We start from the raw sequence: 20,963 nt of genomic DNA on the forward strand, positions 1-20,963 counted from the left end.
ATATTTATTTTTTTTTGAGACTGTCATTAGTCTTTTTTTTTTTGACTTTATTTTTACACTTACTAGAATGTGATTTTCACACGTTTTAATTAATCTTATTGAACATCACACATGAACAATTTAAAAACCACACAAAATACTGTAGGGAATTTTAGTTGTAATCTTCCTTCCTTCCTTCCTGGACACATTTTGACTTTGTATGATTTTATGCCATTATGACAATCATGTATCTATATTCTCCCAGTTTCTTTATTAAATATATTCATCCTGTTTTTCTTAAAAGTGGCCTTAAAAAGAATACTATTTTAAATAGTTAAAGATACTTTAGGGTGTATTTTAGAAGGCAACTGAGGGCCATGAGTATTTTCTTACCTAGATTATCTTAGGAATCTGGATACACTGCCAATAGAAATGATAATGTAGGGACAATACAATACTACAGAGTTCTCCGGATATACAAGAGCCAAAGGTCATTTAAAATACTAATGGGAAAACAAACTGAAGCCTTCTGAGGCTTAGCCTACAGTTCACTATGAAACAGTGTTTCCCTATGAACTTTTTTTTTTTTTTCAAGCTGTGAAACTCTTCCTCTTTTTTTTTTTTTTTTTGACATTAACCATGCAGGAAGTATTTATAATTACCATGTGATGGGACCCAAAGGAGAAAAATAGCAAATCCACCTGTATCCCTTCTGTTTTCAGACACAAATATTGCTGTCCTTATTCTATAACCAGGATAACCAGGTTGTCTTTAAATACATCTGGGTAACACTAAAAAATGGTGTGCTTATGAGAACACGTGAAAAGAACAGTATGTATAGAAAAAAAATGTTCTCTGTACAGTGACCAGCAGCCCAGAGTTTCAAACTGGATATAAGTAGGCCATTGGACATGACTGTCAATAAACTCTTTCAATGAAAAGAGAAAGAAAGAATATTTAGCTGTATTACACACCAAATTCCCAGCTGATATAAAAGAACCCATCTCCACTGAACATCAAGCACCTGTATCAATGCATTGCTATGGAAGATGTGCCCTTTAAAAGGTTTTGCTACTTTACACTGATTATAATCAGCTTGGATATAGCTTGCTGTTGATTACTTTTAAAAAAAGTTTATCTCACATGTGACTAGAATGTGCACTCAAATTGCTCACTCTAATTCAATGTCGATGCTATGGTTATTTTGTCACTATGATATCCCTAATGCCCTAATGCCTACATTTGCTATCACCAGCTCGTTCCTGTAACACATGAAATGCTGTGAAATTACATTACAGGAAACATTTGGCAGCTGCCTTTGACTCATCGTAGCTGAAACTACTTCAAACTCATTAAAGTTTACCTGAAAAAGGCCATTCTTATTGAAGAAAGTAAATTGAGCCCTCGATATAATTTCAAAGTCATCTTGACTTAAATTCTTCAATAAACTTGGTGGCAGAACAACAGAAGCAAAGGCATTTGTCTGGTCCTTGTCAAAGTCTATCTGTTAAATAAAAACAGCACAAGAAAAGAACATATTCAAACAAAAAGTAAGCCATCTACTGTGAACAGCTGGGTTCAAACCCTTCTTGACAATATCTAAACCATTGGACTAGAACTGTTAACATTAATTTTACCCATACCTATGCAAGAACTAATTCAATCAAAAAAAAAAAAAAAGGCTTAAGATTTTTTTATTTTCTACTCTCACAGTATGAGATTAACATTCTGCTGCACAAAATTTGTAAATAAAACAAACAAAAAAACCTCCTCCACTGCTATAAAGATGATTTGGAAATACTGATATGGCAATAATGGAAGACATAAATAATTTTCAGTAACTGTCAGAATACATTCCTTATACCAAACAATGTTGAGAAAAGGAAAATATGCTCTGAATCCTTCTTTCTTGAGTTGGTTTGTGTGTTTTTTTTTTTTTGTTTTTTGTTTTTTGTTTTTTTTTGCTTGATTTGAACATCTGAATTAATTTTCCTATTAACTTTTCTAGTTTCTCTGTTAAAAGAGGGAGACTTTCAAGTAATTAGTGTCACCTCTCTACATCTATGCAAACTCATATTTCATTAGCTTTCACAAAGCAATTCTCTGACTGCATACACTTACACCATGGCAAACTCAAGGTGTGCCACCCTATTCATCAAAGGTAGAAGAGTAAGCCACCTAATACTGGCTCTATTATAAAAGTGTTCAATAAATTTACTGCAAGATAGGAAATTCACACTCCTTACTTCTTCTGAGGCAACTGTTATTTATGCCTCTCACATTAGCAAAGAGGAAGTTACAAGTTATAGGCTAGTGATTTATTTAAATTCTAAATATAAATTTTTCACCGACTTACTGTGATGAACAGGCACCACTGGAAATTAAGTTCATAAGTATCTTCTAACAAAGCTAAAAGCACTTGAATAAAAGGTTTTCAAGGTATAATTCTGCCACATTAAACAGAAAGTGCGCATGTGATAAAGATGTCCCAATAGGTACTGTCTGCAAATGAAGTGGAAGAGGCTTCTATGAAGAAGTGTGGATGTATTACAGGAACGATTTAATAATATGAATCACTAAAAGCTAACTCAGCCAAAGTTTTGGCAAGAAACATAAAGACACAAGGGACTAAAATAGAATCTTTCCAAATTGCCATGGATACATTTGCTTGTTATCTATGAAAGAAAATCTGGAAACACTCTGACATACAGTTTGAAGAGCTTAATGATCCCTGATGAGCCTGGTCATCACATCACTGGTGAAAAGACTGGGCTTTCACAAGGGAATCTCCCTACAGCAAGGATAGCAAGTGTCTTTCCTGATATGCATGGAAAATATAATTTGTGACCAGAGCTGCTGCTGACTTTACTAGTAGAAAAGTCAGCTAAGATGCTAAGAGTTCTCAATCAGTTGCTGGAAATGTAAAAGTCTGAGAACAAACTCATATTCCAATAGGAACATTATAAATAATTTGATGGAGTTTGGATTTTATGATTATTTAGACAGTGTTGTAATAAATGATTCCAGGGCAAGAAAATTCCTGGATGTCCTCAAGACACAAATGGTAATTCTTATTATATGTGCAAACATCCCAAACCTCATTTCAGAATTTTTCCTTCCCTCTTTCCATAAATACAGAATGAAATCTAGAGGAGAATTGTTCCTTTGATAACAATCAAAGAACAATCACTTATTGAGCTTCATTAATATGAGAACTAAACAAAAGTAGATTTAAAATCAGCAAGCAATTCAAATAAAATTGATTCAAAGAAAGTTTAGCCTAAACTTCTATGAATATAAATAAGAGAAAACTCATACATGTACATTAAATCCATTTGCATCTATTTAAACCAGCAATTGACTTTAATTCCAAAGTCTACATAGCAAATAAAAGGCTAGTAGTACTACTACTGTTAAACAATGTCTTTATTAATTAATTAATTAATTTATTTATTTTTATAGTAAAACGTACTTTATAAAATTATGATAGGATTGTTGTTTTGCCAATTTGCTACAGGAATAAATTTGGTCTATTAGATACTTATACTCTAGCGATTATTCTTTTACCAATATCATAAAGCTATGTTTTCTCTCAATTCAAATTTGGGCCCTCTGGCCCTAATTATAGGTGTTTTTGTTTGTTTGTTTGTTTTTTCGCCATTTAGTATTTTCTGTATTTTTCACAAAAAGGGAGTTTGTGATGACATTACCTCTATCATTGACTTATATAACTATGAAAAATACATTGGACTAAATTTTTTAAAGTACTTATGTTCTTTAGATGCAAACAGGCATGTCCTGAAATTGTTTTAAAAAGTCCAGGCAGCTCATTACTACAGATTTCCACAGAACCTTTAGAAAAATCCCAGCAGATGCTCATGTATATCTTGAATGTTATTTCATAGCTGTTAGATGTTTGTGCATTTTCATTTGTGAATAAAGATGAAAAAATATATTGAGGTCATGGCAAATATCTAACTTAATGTCTAGATAACGTAGCACTGAAGACCTGTCCTTTGATTTTTGGAGCTGATTGGTCAAGCTCCATGTGAGTGTCCTGAACACCCTTGGACTTCCCAAATGGCACAAGTCATGTGTGTCAACCTACATGTGGATGTCAAACCTACATGTGGATGAAGGATTGTCTTTAGGCCTTTGAAGTAGGTGTTTACACTATACTGTTGAACACGTGTTGTACCTGCAGAAAGCTACATGTAGATATCTACATTTATCTGTATTATTCTAAGCATGAAAGTCATCAATGGTGTTTTCACTGTACAATGGGTAATACATTAGACTGTTAAAGATTATTTTCCCTTTTAATTGGAAAAGATAAAATCTATTCTGGATTTGTAAGCAAATTATTTTTCATCTCTATGGATTGTGTACATTCACCTGTGTTTCCTGCCACTCCAAGATATACTGCATTAATCTGCTTGGATGATTGTAGGAAAATGGAAATAGAAAGTAGGAGCAGAATAGGAGGTTGTAAATAGTTTTATATTAATCACAGTAAACATCCTTGGCACATTTCATATTCAAACTGCTCATACCATACCTGGAAATCAGATGCATTATTCTGTGAACTGACACTGAAAGTAGAACCTTTGAATGAAGTTGAGTTTATAGCAGACACTCCAAGTGCGAGGTTTCGTGTTGAAATACTCATGGATGGTCCGGTGAACTGAATTTTTAAAGCTAAGGCATCAATAGTTTTTAGAGCTCTAAAAACAGAAATAAAATTATTTTTAAAATTGAATAAAAAATGATAATAAAACAATGGTCACGTGTGCTCTTTATGTATGCTCTCCACCTTAAGGCTGTCCTCTGTGTATCTGTCACCCACCTTTATATTTGCAAGGAGACTGTTGAGCTGTAAATTTATGTCTGTTGAACACAAAAGGTTTTGATTGACAGAAAGTATCCAACTACATATCACTGGTCCTGAAATAATCTTCCAACAATACGTAAATCTGTGCTGTGTCATTCATCAGCAGACTTCTTTTCCATATTTTTGTTATGCACGTTAATTTTAGCACAAGAAGAAATATCTGTTTTTATCATTTGGATTTCTTTTTTTTTTTTCATAGAAATAAAAAAAGTTTTCTTTACTGCAATTATTTCTATATATATGGAAAGAAGTTGCTCTTGAAAACTTCTCTGAAACACAGAAATACTTACTCTGATGATGATGCTGCCAATACACTGTCTGAACTATTTAGAATATTGGAAAAAATTGTCACCACAGTAGAACCCAGAGATTCATCAATTTCTTCATCATTCACAATTTTTTTGAGCTTCTGGACAACATCATTTACTTTGTCTGAGGTTAACTGCTGCCCTTCACCAGTGAGATTCAGAAGCTGATTGGCAATATCAGCTGCATTTTCTGTAAGTGTACACATAACATGAATCAAAATGAGAAAAAAAGGAAAGCAAGGAATATATTAATTTTTTTTTTCTCTCCTTATCCTCTATCCTCTTTTTTTTTTTTTTTTTTTTTTTTTTAATGAGAAAAACTACTTTTGTTCCCCTATTGAAGAGGAACAAATGTATCCCAAAGTCACTATTACTTACAAAATATTCACTCTTTTAAACATAAGGGAGAAAGTCTGACCCCATTATGAATGTTACTGGTTCCTTCATATGTCTGAACTCTTAATCAGAGAGCTGGCAAGCACAATACACAAGCAAAGCAGAAGAACCTTCCTGATCAGGATAGTTTGAAATTGTGTCCTGTGGCAAATCATTAGTGTAAACCACTTTTTAAACTATGTTTGGTGACACTAGAAAAATAATGTAAGTAGTAATATTGTGCAACTTCAAAATATTTATGCGATAATCACAAATAAGATTTGGAAAGACCATCAGCCTTCTGTCTGCCTCTGTGTTTTTGTTGTTGTTGCTTTTAATGTTGTATTTTATAATGTGGCTTTAGCTACATTTACCGTAGAATGTTCATTCTACAATAAAAAATGTTTTCATATAGCCTGACTGTAAGTACTCATCACAATCAACTAAACTAGGTAGCCAGGCTTCCCACAAATCTCTACCAGTGGAGAAGGAAAAAGAGTCTTCTCCGAGAAAGCAATGCAGAACAGCAGCTTATTTGAGCTTTGAATTACCTTTGAGAGTATCTCTCTCCTCTCTAACTCTGGCACTAAAATAGGGGGCCATCGGTCAATAGGGTTCTCTGTTTATTTTATTATTCCTTTAAGTGCCAGAATGACATCAAAGGGTATTTTTCAAATGGAGAAAAAATTTGAAAATGTCTGATCATAAGTTCACAGAAAAGAATGAGTCTATGAAAAAGACGTCCCATTGGAATGTCGTTCCATATGGGCATTGGAATTTTTTAAAAGAATTTCTGAATCTAAATATCAAATCAGGGCAACCATCCGTTTTGCTTAAATTACCTGAAGAGTTTGATTTATTTCATTAATTGATATCCAGAGCTTTGCATTGATGGGCTGGAATCAATTTGGTGCACTTCCCTAGAGTTTAAACACTTTGCACTGATTTTTTAAAAAGATTTAGCATAAATGGGGAAGGTAGTCCTTAGTGTAACTTCCTTATGCTAGGTAGAAAACAAAGAACACAAAACTAGTATTTTATCCAAAGACTAATATGCGTACACTTACCTGTGCAATTTCTAAGATCTGGTTGGCCCCAGTATGATGTATAATTCTGCAGACCCAAATAGCTAAAGAAGAAAAATGACAATAGCAACATTATGTAAATGTTTTGTAATTGTTTTGTAGGTGTCATTGTGGTACAATACTCTCTATTCACAAATTTCCTAGCAACACAGCCCCAGCTGAAATGAAATATATATGCTAGACAGTGGAAATATGTGACTTGTTAAGTGACAGTGCTGAGAAGAAAAAAAAAAACATACACATATAACAGTTCTTTTGGACAGATTCCCATCTGATTCCTATGCTGCCTATGCTGACTTGGTAAACTGACTGCATCATTCTGGTCTTCTATTTCAGAAAAGACCCAAACAAACTATTATGTCCCTATTGTGGCCTAATCAGATGTTGTGTCTATATTTTTTCTTTGATATAAATAGCTTTGATAAGGTCAACAACAAGTGGTAATAGCTCAGAAGAACATGAACAGGAGCTATGAGCAGATAGAAACTTATGTTACCTGTGAAAACCAGAGAAGGTCATTACCGGGTTCAGGTCCAAAGTGAGTGGCAGACATAAAGAGACAACATATTTTTTTTCAGAATGCTTTTTCTATAAAACTTTACCATAGAAAACTACCCAGATATGGCTCCAAAATTAAACATTTTCCCCTAGGTTTTCTTTTTGGACAATCACGCCACCTATGCCTATGGCAAAGGTAGGATGGAGAAAGGAAAAAAGTTATCCTTGATAACACATAAGAGAATAAAGATATTCCTTGGTTGATCACCTTTATTGTAATAGCATACTATCTACTCAGGGAAGCACAGGGCTAGAAGACACCATTGGTACAGCTTCCTTTTTTTTTTTTTTTTTTTTTTTCTCAGAAAAAAACACACCATACCTGTGCTCCATATTGGCAAAAGCTAGTGGAGGCAGAGGCATGGAAAGCATATCACAGCGCAGAGCACAGTAGTTTTCTTTTTAAAAAAGTGCTGCACACAGACTATCAATGGTATTGTTTATACCACAAATGAACAATAAAGATAAGCAACAGTGGGGCAGCAAAGGCCAGAAGCCTTAATTTTTAATGTTTCTGAGGCTCTGACATAAAAACAGTTTGACCCCTACACTACTTACTTTACAGCAAACTTCGGTCAATCAGAATCTAGCAGCTCTTGTGTAAGATTAAGAAACTGAGGAAGTGAGTTAGTTAAATGTAATTGCTAGTTGCTTTCCTGTTTGGCACAGAACCTCAAAGCCGATTCATATCCATGTTGCCATATTGTTTGCAAAAAGTAAAAAATCTAGTCTTCTCAGAACATGTTCCAGATGTAATGTGGGTGGATGAGACTACTGTGTTGCATTTAATTGTGATCATCCTAAATACTGAAGAGATTAATTAATATTGCATCATTGCCATGTTCAAGGCACTCAAAGGAAATCAAAGTTGTATTGTTTTAGTAATATATCAAAGGAAGTAATAATATTCCCATTTTACAAATGGGAAGTGGAGATACAGCATTTAAATCATTTGTAGATGCTCACAAAGAAAGCTTACATTAGGAGAAAATTATCCTAAACCTAAAACTAAAGATGTTTTATCCTAAGCCTAAACATGTACAAACCAATCGTTTGTAGATGTTCACAATGAAAGCTTACATTAGGAGAAAATTATCCTAAACTTTAAACCTTAAAAACACAAGTCCAAATCTTTAAGTGTTAGACTAACACCACCTTCAGTTATGACTAACTACTAATAAAATTCTTATGTCAAAGGATTTCTTTTTCTTTCTTGTATCTGGAAGAGAAGTTCTTGTTTAAACTAAATGCATGCCTCATCTACATAGAGTTTTGTTGAAAATTTCTTATACAAGTCAGACAGTAGTAGTGGAGTGGTAGCAGATGTTTGATTTTGGCAACATAAACATCATGTCTTGAAGAAGGCAGCTCTGTAAGAAATTACTACTTTTATAGTCACTTTGATCATATATTAATCATGACTCTCAATATACCCTACAGAAGTGGTAGATGAGCTTTATTTATTTATTTTTTTTTTCACTAATGACGTACATGTCCTTACTGTACACACATGATACCTCACAACATGAAAATTCTTCTCCTGAAATATGATACCAGTTAGTGGCATCCATTACAGAGGATGTAGTTTAACATAACCAGGAAGCTGCAGCTGAAGCTCTCAGTTTCTGTGGTGTTTGACCACCTACCAGGTTCTTGATGCAATCTGAACTGAGCTCCCATGGCAAAATGTAAAGTTAGTCACAGTTGGTCTAGTATCTGGCCAAAAATAGTTTGGAGGGTTTTCTTCAGCTAAACATTTTTCTGTAAAATAAAAATATATCTGGGTTAATTACAAATTTCCTCATATCACATCTTCCATTTCTTGTTCTCAGCTGTTCTGCAGCACACACATCTTCAAATGAAATGTTTTGATGTTATCTATAAAGTGGTGGTAAGGGAAGGGTTCACAACTGGGGACAAAATATACTGCTGCTGCTGAAGGAAAAGCCCAGAATGAGCATGCTGCATCCATTTTCATTCCACCAGCCTCACCCTCCTCCCTCTCAAAAGAAGGGCAATCTCTGACTGGAAAATTAATGGGAAAAGATGGGTGATACACAAGAGCTAGAAGGAAATTTATAAATTTTGATTAAGGACAGCAGTTGGCAGAAGCACAAACAAACAGGGTTGAGGAGTGGGCATGAGGGGCCTTGGAGGTCCAGAATATCTCTGGCTGTATATCACACTTCTTTATCACCAAACTACCAAAGCAACTGGCAGAAATTGTCCCAACCAGATGGCAAAACACTGACTGAAGCAATCTGGACAAATAGTAAATCTATACTTGTTTCAAAATGAGATATCTTGAGGATGGTTCTCTGAGATGAGTGGTTCAATGAGGCTTAAAGGGACAATTCCAAATCTGATATAGCCATACCATTTGGGAATACGTTATTATTTTGACACAGAATATACTTATTTTTGGACAAGCAAATGAAATCTGTTGTGTAACAAAGCTGACAACTACTTACCCACTGGATCAACTTCCACGGTCTGAAGTTTATATTCCCCTGGTATGGAATTATTATTACTTATGAGCTTCTGTCGGATCTCTTCTTCTTCTAAGTTAATGTTGTTGGTAGAATTATAAACCAGAAGAGCCAAAACCTCAAAACTGCAGGGAAAATTGTCCAAATGTTTGAGTCAGAACAGAAGAGCCCAAAGGTGGGGAAGTAAAAACATCTGACAGACTCTGGTTTTCTCAGTATGTAACAATGTCACCAAGACAATGTTGTTCATTATCTGTAAATCATTATTTTTGTATGTACAGGGACACAAATAGAATTTATGGCTGGGAAATGCAATCCTCCAGTTACCATTAAAGAAGCAGCTCATCAAAAGAGCTAAGAAATATTTTCAGAAGATTTAGATTACTGTAAAATTTATTAAAAGATGAAAGCAAAACATATTCTTAATTGTCAGTGTCCAATGCCCAGTTATAAATGGCTCCTTATTAAATTAAAAAAATTTAGGTTGCTTAGGAACTTAAAAGCTGATTCTTCCCAGTTCAGAAAACTTGTCAGGATGGGACAAGTCATCCTCTGGAGGGACTATCTCTCTAATGTCTACAGAAGAAGGCTAGAAGACTAACAAAGAACAGATGCTTAATATTTAGATGCCCAAATTTTGATAGCATGAAAAACACCCTAACACACTTCTGAAACTTTTAGTTCTAATTAGAAAAGTCTAGTTACTCAGATGACTAATTCGAGGTTGAGCAGTAATAGTTGTTTTGTACTGTAGCCCACTGCTACTTTCTTGGGCATAAGAAGTAGTTCAAAGTGCCCAAGTCTCTTTCCTGTGAGAGAAATAAAACAGTCTCCACCCTTGTCCAAAAACATAGTTTCTCTGGAAGGGAAATAATGAACAAGAAAAGCAGTTCTAACAGGACACAGGAAAGAAGCTGAGAGTGGAAGGCTGAAAAATTTCCTCTGGGGACACAGAAAACACATGTTGGAGAACAGCATATGTCGGTACCCAAGAGGATTGCTTGGCTCTGTCTAGTAGGAGGTGACGCCACTGAAGCATGGAACATTGGATCTCCACGGGAGCAAAAATGTGGAAAAAAGGAAAAAGTAAGCCTTCTTTAGGCTGTCTTCATCTTAGCCTGTGGATGCCCAGCAGCCTGAATGAAGACAGACCTTCCTGGTGTACGAGCAGTTCCTGGCAGCTTGGGAAGTGTCAGTACTGCCAGCACACATGCAGTGAGCAGGGCACACACCAAACAAAGCTGCTTTCAGTGGGGACCCCCCATTGCAAGGAAGCAGCAGTGAGCAAAAGGGTCTGGTGGCCTGCTTGAAGAAGGATAGGAAACAAAATCTTCAGGGGTGCTGTATGGACGTGGACTGGTAGGGATTTCAGGAGCCCCCTCCTATAGAGACTGGTGCTTCATTTCTGAAAATCTTCCAGAGAGCCACCCCCAAGATGACAGCCCAGATTTGCATTTTCTGGAGGTGCCTAGTGTGGTGCAGTATAAAACTACAGCTTTTCATACAGGTGTTGCTGTTAGATGATGGATTAAACCCTCTTGCTGTCAGACAGTGTTGAAAAGTACATACCTTCGACCAGTAATTCTGAAGCATTCTTACTAGTGAAACAGCATTAAAAGAACTGATATTAGAAAACAAGCTCCCAGTCTAGGGAAAAACAAAAGCAACAACAAAAAAACAAGCTTCATAAAGCCTTCATAAATCATGAATGTGAACTAAATACTCCACACATTTCACTGTTGCAGATGTGACCCATAAGTAAAGAAATGTACATGTCATTGTTTGGCAGTTTTGTTTTCTTTTGAGCATCAGTACCCTTTCCTTCTTTCTTGTCATAGCTGTTTGATTTTTAACTTGTTGCTGAAGGAGAAGATAAAAATGTGACTATAAGTTACCTGCTGTCTTGGCTTGGGTTTTTTCCCTAGGGATGTATTTTAGCAGGGAAATTCCAGCTATCCCTGGCCAGGTTGCTTCTGACCTGCTCTCAGATACATGAAGTTCCTTCTAACATTCCTTTAGTCTCAGTGGAGTGGTTAACACACAGCAATAACAACAGCAGGGTGGATGTGCATTAGCAGGCTCTTGCTGTATACCTCAGATATATTACGAGGCTCCAGTTTATTATAACATTTATTTTTAGCAGAAGTATGGAAATTGCCTAGAGATTTGCCAGCACTTTCAGCCCTCCAGTACTTTAGCCCCAGAGTCTCCTGGCACTTAATCATCTTTCCTAAAAGATTCTGGCTTCAAACATGTATTCCCTTTACTTCAGAAGAGGAAAACTTAATATACTGATGCCACTCCCTACCTCAGCACTTTGGCTGCAAAGCAGAAGTCATAAGTGAGCAGTCACTGCTACTACGATGCTGCTTATTGCAGTACTCACAGCAAACTAAGATGATATTTAGTACCCGTAACTGCTCAGAGGGAGAAAGGCAACAAAACAGAAGGGATAATGATAGATGTGGTAGGACTGGTTACCTTTATCTTGAACAATTATAGGGATAATGATAGATGAGGTAGGACTGGTTACAGTTATCTTGAATGATTACGGGGAAAAACATTGATTATGAAGAACTCATAAACATAATCTGTTAAACCATTCTGTTATTTTTTGTTGTTGTTTGTTATTGTTTTTTGTTGTTGTTGTTGTTGTTGTTTTTTGAGAAACTTGTAGAGCACAAGTCAAGTATACCATGTAATAAAAACCTGTTCCATCTTATGATGAAAACAATTTCTATAAACTTTTCAGAATGACTCACGCTAGCTTCCCAAAGTAAATAAATACCTTTTAACTTGACAGCTGATGCAATATGGAGCTGAGCACTTCCTTCCACTTTTGTCACACTCAGATCCCCAAAAGAAAACATTTTAATGGTGAAGAACAAAATTCTCAATTTGTGAAACAAGCCCACGCTTAAATAAATGGTAATATAGGCAATAGTGGCATGCTGTGCTTCTGCCATGGGATTTTATATAGCCAACCATACATCCCATATTATGTGCCATATGAAAGCAGATGGATTCTCACAGCAGCAATCAATTACAAATTACATCACCCACAGTAACTTGTACTGCCAGTATTGCTGCTGTCAATACAAAAAAAAAAAAAAAAAAAAAAAAGGACTGCTGTGTGGGTAAACAAAATGGGCTACTCATTTATGCCTCTCTTCTCTTTTAGTGAAATGGTGACAGCTGGAGCAAGGAAAGCCAGGAAGACCAGTGTCTGTCTTGCTTTGCCTTGGCCCACTGAGCTACGCTGGCTTGGAGAGAGAAGGCTGCTGTTGCTGCACCCAGACCGGGGGCACGGGGGATGGTGGGGATGCCTGCACTGCCGTGGCGCCTGCCACAAAGGCAGCTTTCTTCTCGGGCAGTGTGACTCAGAGCTATTCCAGGACAGTGTGCCTACACATGGGTTGTGCTCTTGCTGCTACACAGTGCAAGGAGCTTGGAGAAAGGATTAGCAATGAACCAGGCGAGCTGCACAGCACAGACTCATACCTGCAGATACCTGGCTGATAATTAGCAGTGCATGTTTCTGCTCTTATTTTGGTTCTGCTAGATGAGCTGAACTAATTGTGGTGGTCAAATTGTTCAAGCAAATCACTACTAATTTGTTTCATTGTTAATGTTATTCAATTTAAAGTACAAAAAAATAATTTTTAAAGCACCTAAATTCTCAGGGACTCTGAATTAAAGTGGAAATTTGCCTAATGACACAGGCATATTTAAAAAAAAAAAAAGTCGGTATTATATTCTTTACAAATCTTGCTGTTATTTTGGCTTTGAAGATAAGAAGAGATCACAGAATCACAGAATTTCTAGGTTGGAAGAGACCTCAAGATCATTGAGTCCAACCTCTGACCTAACACTAATAGTCCTCCACTAAACCATATCCCTAAGCTCTACATCTAAACGTCTTTTAAAGACTTCCAGGGATGGGTGGATATAATTCAAGATCATCAGCACAGGTAGGCCTACACAGCTGGTTACTTGTAAACACTGCTGACTTCTGAACATTACCAGGACAGCCAGAAAAACAGCTGACTCTTGCATAAGTTACTCAGTGAGGATGTAAAACAAGCAGCAGAGATGTTAGATAATATGCAGAATGACACAGAAAGAAATATGAAAAGTCTGCTACTGAAATCCATAATGGAATCTGGAAAAGCATTCCTGTCAGGAATATTGGGCTCATTTCTGGCAACAAAATAACCTACAGCACAAATATAGAAAAGTTAAAAGCATTCTGCAAAAGCATCTATGTTGTGGATAATTTTTTGACATGATACCATTTTCAGAATAGAGAGTGAAAAAAAAAATACTGGGCATAAGAGACACTTTCAAAACAATGCCAAGGATGAAGATGTTTGTTTCTCAGAAGCTGATGCTATAGAAAAGATACACAATCTGAGACCTTAGGACAGAAAACAAAAAATTACAGCTATTTTGGGGACTATTAAGAATAAAAGTATCTTAAGTTTTCCTTTTAACAGCAGAACACCGCTGCAAGCAACATGATCACAGGAGTCTCTGCTTCTGTCCCTGTGACTCTGGGCCACGCTTCTCCTTGAAGAACTGGTACAGGAATACTAACTACAGCTTTTCAACAGAAGGCATTTAAAATATGTCAAGGTTTGGTATGAAGACTGTTCTTTATAAGGGAATGTAGCAAGAAGGCAAAGAGAAGGCTAGAATAGAACCCCTCATGGTTCTACAGCTGGTCATGGCAGAAGAAAGTTTTTGTTTATGTTCCAAAATAACAAAGGAAATCCCTTTCCCCCCCAGAAAAAGTCAATCCATTACTTTCTTAAAAATGGCATCTGACAATGTCAGTCCAATACTAAACCCAGTTAAAGTCAGTGGAAACTGAATCAAGATAAGTCGGCTTCAGCAGAATTCTAAGGAGAAATCATTCTTCAGTCACTCAGGTTGAATTCCAGAACTCTTCTGTCTATGACAAAGGCTTTCTTTACATGTCACTGATACAAGATGCCAGCAGGGAACTGTGGAGAAAGCTGCCCGTTCAGTTGGTAACACTGAAGTTAAAGCCAGGGGTAGAAGAGGTGGGCCAGTTCCAAGTTGTTCCTAAAACCTCACCAGTAGAAACCAAGAGGACTTTTAAAAATAGGAATAGGAATCACAGATGTTTTCATTTATAATAACAGTAGCATTATTCTGTCATAATGCAAAATATGAAGTGGTTACAAAAAATGCTAAAGCCTAACACTTTGTCCATTTAACTTTACTCAATAAAAAGACTTTAGACTAGAACAGCAAATGCTGCTCTGATGTTGCTAACTCTTGTCTAAAACTTTTACACAATCTAATTAGCTTAAGTTTTATCCAAGTGCATTGAACTTTCCATTAAGCAACATGGCAGCTGAGAACACAGCATGCAGGAGCCTGAGTCTGCCTTACTGACCCTTTTTCCAAAACTCCCACGGACTTCAAAAAGGAGGACTATGTGTACCTCAGATTTCCTGCTTTCCTCTTTATTTTCATTTCTAAGAGAATAGATTTCTTTTTAAGTTTAGTGAGTGGTCTTTAAACTGATTGCTAACACTGTGATTTTTAATTTGGATTAATTGTTTTACAGTAGTAACATTAGTGTTTTTCACATAAAGGAAACAGCTAAACATGGGAAATTATGGCCAAAAATATGACAATTGAATAGTGGAAGCTACGGAAAACATAAACTTATTTGTATATTAAGAGGAGTAAAGATTATAAATGAAATGGGACTTGAGTTCTCAAAACTGTTTGCAAAATAAAAGAAGGAGAAGCAGGGGAGCTGAGCTGCTTAATAAAGACCAATTCTTCTACTGAGGCAGCCCAATTATTAGTCATCTGACAACACCCAGGATCAGTAGGACCCTTCTGAGAAAAGCAGCAGCAGTCACAGAAGGATATGACAGACAGCACTGCAGTGTCATAAAAGTGTCAATTAATGAAATAAACAAACACATTTATAATTTATCTACATAAAAATCACAAATTGGTGTCACTTTCAAAGGTTTGTGCTAAATCATGGGGGACAAACAAACAGGAATGCACATATCCTACTCAGACCTACTTTCTACTTTATATTGAAGAGGTGTTCTCTCATTAAGAGACAGAAACAGCATGACCAGAGGAAGAAAATAAACACAAACACAAATTAAAGTATAGCTGTGACAAAATTCTGTCTATTAATATAGTTAATGATCTATCAAAATATTAACTTGAGACACTGATGTCACCCAGAGATCTTATGGTGTTAAAGATGATGATAATAGTGTGCACTTTTGGACTTGGCACTCTGTTTGTCTCTCATCACCAGATACATTAATGCATACTAAGCTCACTGTACTTTGGATTTCTGCAGTGCATAACTCAGCAATGAAAGAATAACAATCTGTTTCCATATTATTATTTTGTTTTGGTCTTCTCTAGAATGCAGTACAATTTAAAATTTCATTTGGAAAACACCTATTTTTACCATGAAAAGAAGAAAAAGCTTCCTACCTCCCACTTTCAGCTTCTATTTCTCCTCTGAATCATTCTCTCTAATGACTTCCTCTTTCACTAGGTGTGGTTACTGATAACAGAATTTCCTTGACAAGACAGCAGTGTAGCAAATAAGGGTTGAAGCTGATTAAAATTGAAAGAAAACTTGGGAAAAATTTTGTGGAGTTGTTTTCTTAAACTGTTGTATTGAATGCTAATCCAAAAGGTAAGGTAAAAAGATGAGATCTGAACAACAAGAATTTGAATTAATGTAAAGAGAGGGAAAATTTCTCTAAGAGCTATTTAAAGAATTGTGCTACTACCCTAGAAAGATGAAGACTATGATCTTGTGCAAAATTCAGAGATGATGAGAGAGAAGGTTTAGTGAGTTAATCTAATATGATTACTGCTGTAAAATATAAAAAATAAGTTAAGGCTATGATGCTTAGGGGTTATGTTTGAAGTTTTGACTGTGGAGTGAAATTCTGTTCAGATGAATATGATGAAAAATGGTCTAAGATATGAAGGGAAAAATGAATGGAAATAGTGGAGTGTCTAATACTGTGAGTTTTATTCTTGACTATCCATAACAGAGAAATAACAAAAACATTGCACAACTATTCATAGAAATAATTTATAGGAATATTTAATAAAAACTGTTTGAAATCGCACTGTAAGCAAGTTATATGAAAGAACTCAGCCATCGCATTTCAGTGGATCATCTGACTAGTAAGAAAGAAACATTATTTCCATTAGGTATTAAAAACTTCCAACTTGCAATCGGCTAACTTTTTATTCCCCAAAATGTTGCTTTGGCATGTTGTAGGATTTCCTTAGGATCTTACCCAGGACAAACCCAAGAAAGTGGAAAACTTAACAAAGCATCATGAAAGCAATGATCTGGTGGAAGTAGAAGAAAAGAGTTCACTTGAACTGAATTACTAGTTTGGGCAGAATCTTAACTTTTCTACTTTTCTTTCTCTTGCTCTCTCTCTCTCTCTCTCTCTCTCTCTCTCTCTTTTTTTTTTAATTTTATTTTCCAATAAAATATGCACAGCACAATGACCATGATTATTTGTAGAACAGTACTATCTTGTGTGGCATGATTAGTATTTATACTAAATTATTCAGAATGATGACAGAGCACTATCTGGCCTTGACACAAATTGCACTAGAGCCCATGAAAAGACTAGTATTTGACTTTCTCATTAGCCCAGGCCTTCTCTGAAAAAAAAAAAAATTATGACCTATTAAGAACACGTAACTCCTTTGCCTCTGAAACTACATATGGTGAATGATATAGTAGAATGTGATTACTGTTATGTTACATATGTACAACAGACATGGTCAGATATGGAACTGACATACTTTGTGTGTTTTAATGTGCTACATATTTCTCTCTTCACCACCTTTTTTAATACACCAGGAAGAAGAAACAAAATGCACAAGATGGAGTGACAGAAGTGTGACATAAGAGGAGAGCACATGTGCAGTCTGGGGGAGATCAGATGCTGACAAGCTGGGCTGCTAGTCTTGTACAAGACTCAGAAATAAGAATGGGAAAAAATTTCCATTCCCCAGCAGCCTTGGATTGTTAGTAAGACCTAAAGCATGGTATGAACTTCAAAGGTTTTGCTGGCGTAACTGTATCATTTGGTAATATGAAAAAAAAAATATCACAGCCACATTACTACACCCTACTGTAAATGTAGCTCAAGCAGCAAAATAGCCCTTTTAGAGACTGGGTTTACATTATACCAGCTAAATGTTTTTTCGCCAATAAAAGCCGTCTTTCTGGTTTCAGTATGTGGGAAGGAGACAGTACCATTCACAAATCCTTTAATGTTTAGGTAAACTCTGTAGAAAACTGGGTTACTTCCTCATGGTAAACTGGGAATCCTAGTCTATCTATGAAATTAAAAAGTTCAACTGGCAAATCTCAAGAGTGAGCAGTTGAAGTCCTTGCCTGCAGGACTTTTGCCTACACTGCAAACAGATATGTCCTATACCCACTTGTTCCCCCTCCCTCACAAGACTAATTATGTTTTGGTTTCCTCTCTTTAATTTGGTGCTAAGAGTCACTCCCTGCCCATCTGTCCCTGAGTAGTCTGCTGCTTTCAAAGAAATCCCCTGAGGCTCAATTTTCAGGGGGTGTGACCCATCTTTCTCTGGCTGCCTTTGAGACTGTCCCAATGCTGGTGCCTCCAAGCCCAGCAGAAGTCAGGAAATGAGAGCATATGGTAAATAGTTTAACTCACACTAGTTTGGCTTTCAATTCTAGCATGATTTTTCAGTGTTTTGCATCTAGTAGGATGTCTATTAGCTCAAAAGGCTCTGGTTCAAGAGAATAAATGCAGTGCCAGTGTACCAGAACCTGCTGCTGAAGAAAGCTGAATGTGACTTAACACACATAAGTATATTCAGTTTTGTGGCAGATGAAACCTGAGCTCTGAAAAATGATCTGTTAAGGTTCAAAGAAGCTCAGTAGGTTTAAACCAAAACAAACATGATAACCAGTATGAGGCTTGTGAGCACACCCAGAGCACTCAACTTCCCAGCAGTCATATACTTAGACTAGCAACATATAATAATAGGCAATAAAACTATACCACTTGTAATACCAGCTGTTGACTCTATCAATAAAAATTCTTTGAAGATGTTACCTTTTGTTACCAATGCTTCTTTTTTCTCTTACTCCCTCTTTTACGGAGCCAGGTTGGATGCTATCAAGGACATAAACATTAATTAGGGTGGGTTAATTCACAGAAAGAAATGTGGTATAAACATCTTTCTCCTTCATTTACCTGATATTGACCACATACACAGTGTAATTCCAGTTCTGGAAAGTATGGTTTAGCTGAAAAACAGGAAAACATTGATCACAGGAGTGGTATGATGTTAATAGGGGCTCTTTGTTGTTTAAAACAGTTAGAATTTCACCTCTCTTTCCCTTGAGAAATTCCCTGCGATTTTTCAAAGCAAAGTGAACATGCTCCCATGACAGTGAGGTGATTGTTATATTGGATGTACAATTGGTAGTGAAAGATTTATTAGGTGTGTTGATTTATTAGTTTGTTGTTGTTGTTGTTTTTTGAGACAAGGATATCTCTAAATCTCTGCAAGGTCATTACAGTGAATAGGTGAGTGCACAGGATGTGGAACTTTTCCTTTTCTTCCTCTACATCTTAAATTGTCATTTAAAAAATGGATTAGAAAACAAATCCTGACAAGAATTCAGGGTCAATTTTCACCTAAAAGTCTACATCCTTTGATGACCTTTATTTCAGACTTTTCTTCTTATTTGGAGTTGGCAATGAGTGCTCAGATTTCCCCTCTGAAGAAACTGTGGCATGCCCTGCCAGGGCCAAATGACACTTTTTGAGAATCTTTGGCTCTGGCATCCACATACTTCACCTGGATACTGCTGCTAAGAGCTGTTGTAAATGACTGCTTTTCTGGTTCATAGGAAACTTATGGATGGCTTCTCTTCCTTAGCTGGAAGGCTGTAGGTTTATTATAGACAAATAATGAATAAATGCCATATGTTTTTGACATCACATTTTCATGTGAGTAGTTGGTAGAAAGACAACTTGCAGACTTGTGAGTGCCGTTATGTGAATTGTCAAAACAGAACAGAGAATATCTCTATTCATATGGAAGAAATTCTCAGAGGCAGGCACTTCAACAGTCCTCTAGAGGGCCAAGGAAGGAGCTTACATCTACTAAAATGGACTGAAAAACTATGGCTACTAGAAACTGCAACGACTGACCTATAGGAGAAGATTTATAAAGCAGAAGATATTGAGCTAAATTAGAAAAGTGTATTGCCTCACGCAAATGAACATGGCCTGTTTATTGTTACATCTATAACTGTATAACTTCAAAACCACATTAGTATTTGGGGATAAAATTTTGCTCTGTGTAGTGATGTAGGAACTTAGGCATATATGTCATTCAGTGGACAATTCCAATTTCCCCCTACTTTCCAAAATCTCAGCTAATATCTACAATTCTTAAGATGCCTGGCTGGTATAGTAGAGACATTTCAAACCTCAAAATTTTCAAAAAATGCCCAAATTAGACCCTAATTAATTACTCCACAACCTAAGAAAGAAAACTTAACTTACCCATGTTGCAACCATATCATGCACTTTTGATTCCGAGTTGGAGTTCAAACAAAAGACAGTTATAGATATCCTGTAGAATAATCCACCTGTCCATTAAAAACAGCATAATCATTTTAGAAAGCTGAGAAAATTTGCATTTTTAATAATGTGAGACTTTAATTCCACAATGAATCTAAAGACTGGGCTGAACCCTAGATGCACAGACACCTCAAGTTCTTGATATTATGTGAGTCTGGAGTGAACAAGCCCTGCAGGCTTGGATCCATTCTCACTAGTCCTATTAATAAGAATTCCCTCCTTCTCCATATTTTTTAGGGACACTTGAAATGTGACATGGAAATTCAGAAATAAGATATTTAAGTAGTATTCTGCATATACCTTTAGTGGAGTACGTAAAAGCAAGATCATGAAAGTGTCATGAATTTAAAACAATCAAAATTACTGAAGTCTGTAACACGGATAAATCACAGGCACAGTCATATTGATATAATCCAGAAACAACCATTGTAGATTTGACTTAAAACTTTGTGAGAGCAGATAAAGCTCATAAATTAAAAGTCACAAGATCACTGAGAACAGAATTATGAGGGAGAAGCCCTATCCAATTTATGTTTTCACAGCCTATCCCTTGCTCTCAGGTCTAGGATAGTAAAAAATAAATA

General features: G+C 36.1%; 1 protein-coding gene across 7 annotated transcripts in view; it reads right to left on the reverse strand.

Moving 5' to 3' along the window:
* Positions 1-20,963, reverse strand: part of ADGRG6 (adhesion G protein-coupled receptor G6) — a 110,768-nt gene that overhangs the window by 25,039 nt on the left and 64,766 nt on the right. For all 7 annotated transcript variants that reach the window (XM_082756938.1, XM_082756933.1, XM_082756937.1 and 4 more), the window contains 9 exons: positions 20,302-20,387; positions 18,979-19,031; positions 18,838-18,897; positions 9,668-9,810; positions 8,843-8,957; positions 6,621-6,682; positions 5,161-5,368; positions 4,538-4,703; positions 1,343-1,483 (listed from right to left, as the gene is read on the reverse strand). In XM_082756938.1, coding sequence (XP_082613064.1) covers positions 1,343-1,483; positions 4,538-4,703; positions 5,161-5,368; positions 6,621-6,682; positions 8,843-8,957; positions 9,668-9,810; positions 18,838-18,897; positions 18,979-19,031; positions 20,302-20,387 — 1,034 coding nt within the window. The remainder of the gene's footprint in view (positions 1-1,342; positions 1,484-4,537; positions 4,704-5,160; positions 5,369-6,620; positions 6,683-8,842; positions 8,958-9,667; positions 9,811-18,837; positions 18,898-18,978; positions 19,032-20,301; positions 20,388-20,963) is intronic.

This window comes from Aythya marila, assembly GCF_965140915.1.
Source record: "Aythya marila genome assembly, chromosome: 3".
Lineage (NCBI taxonomy): Eukaryota > Metazoa > Chordata > Aves > Anseriformes > Anatidae > Aythya > Aythya marila.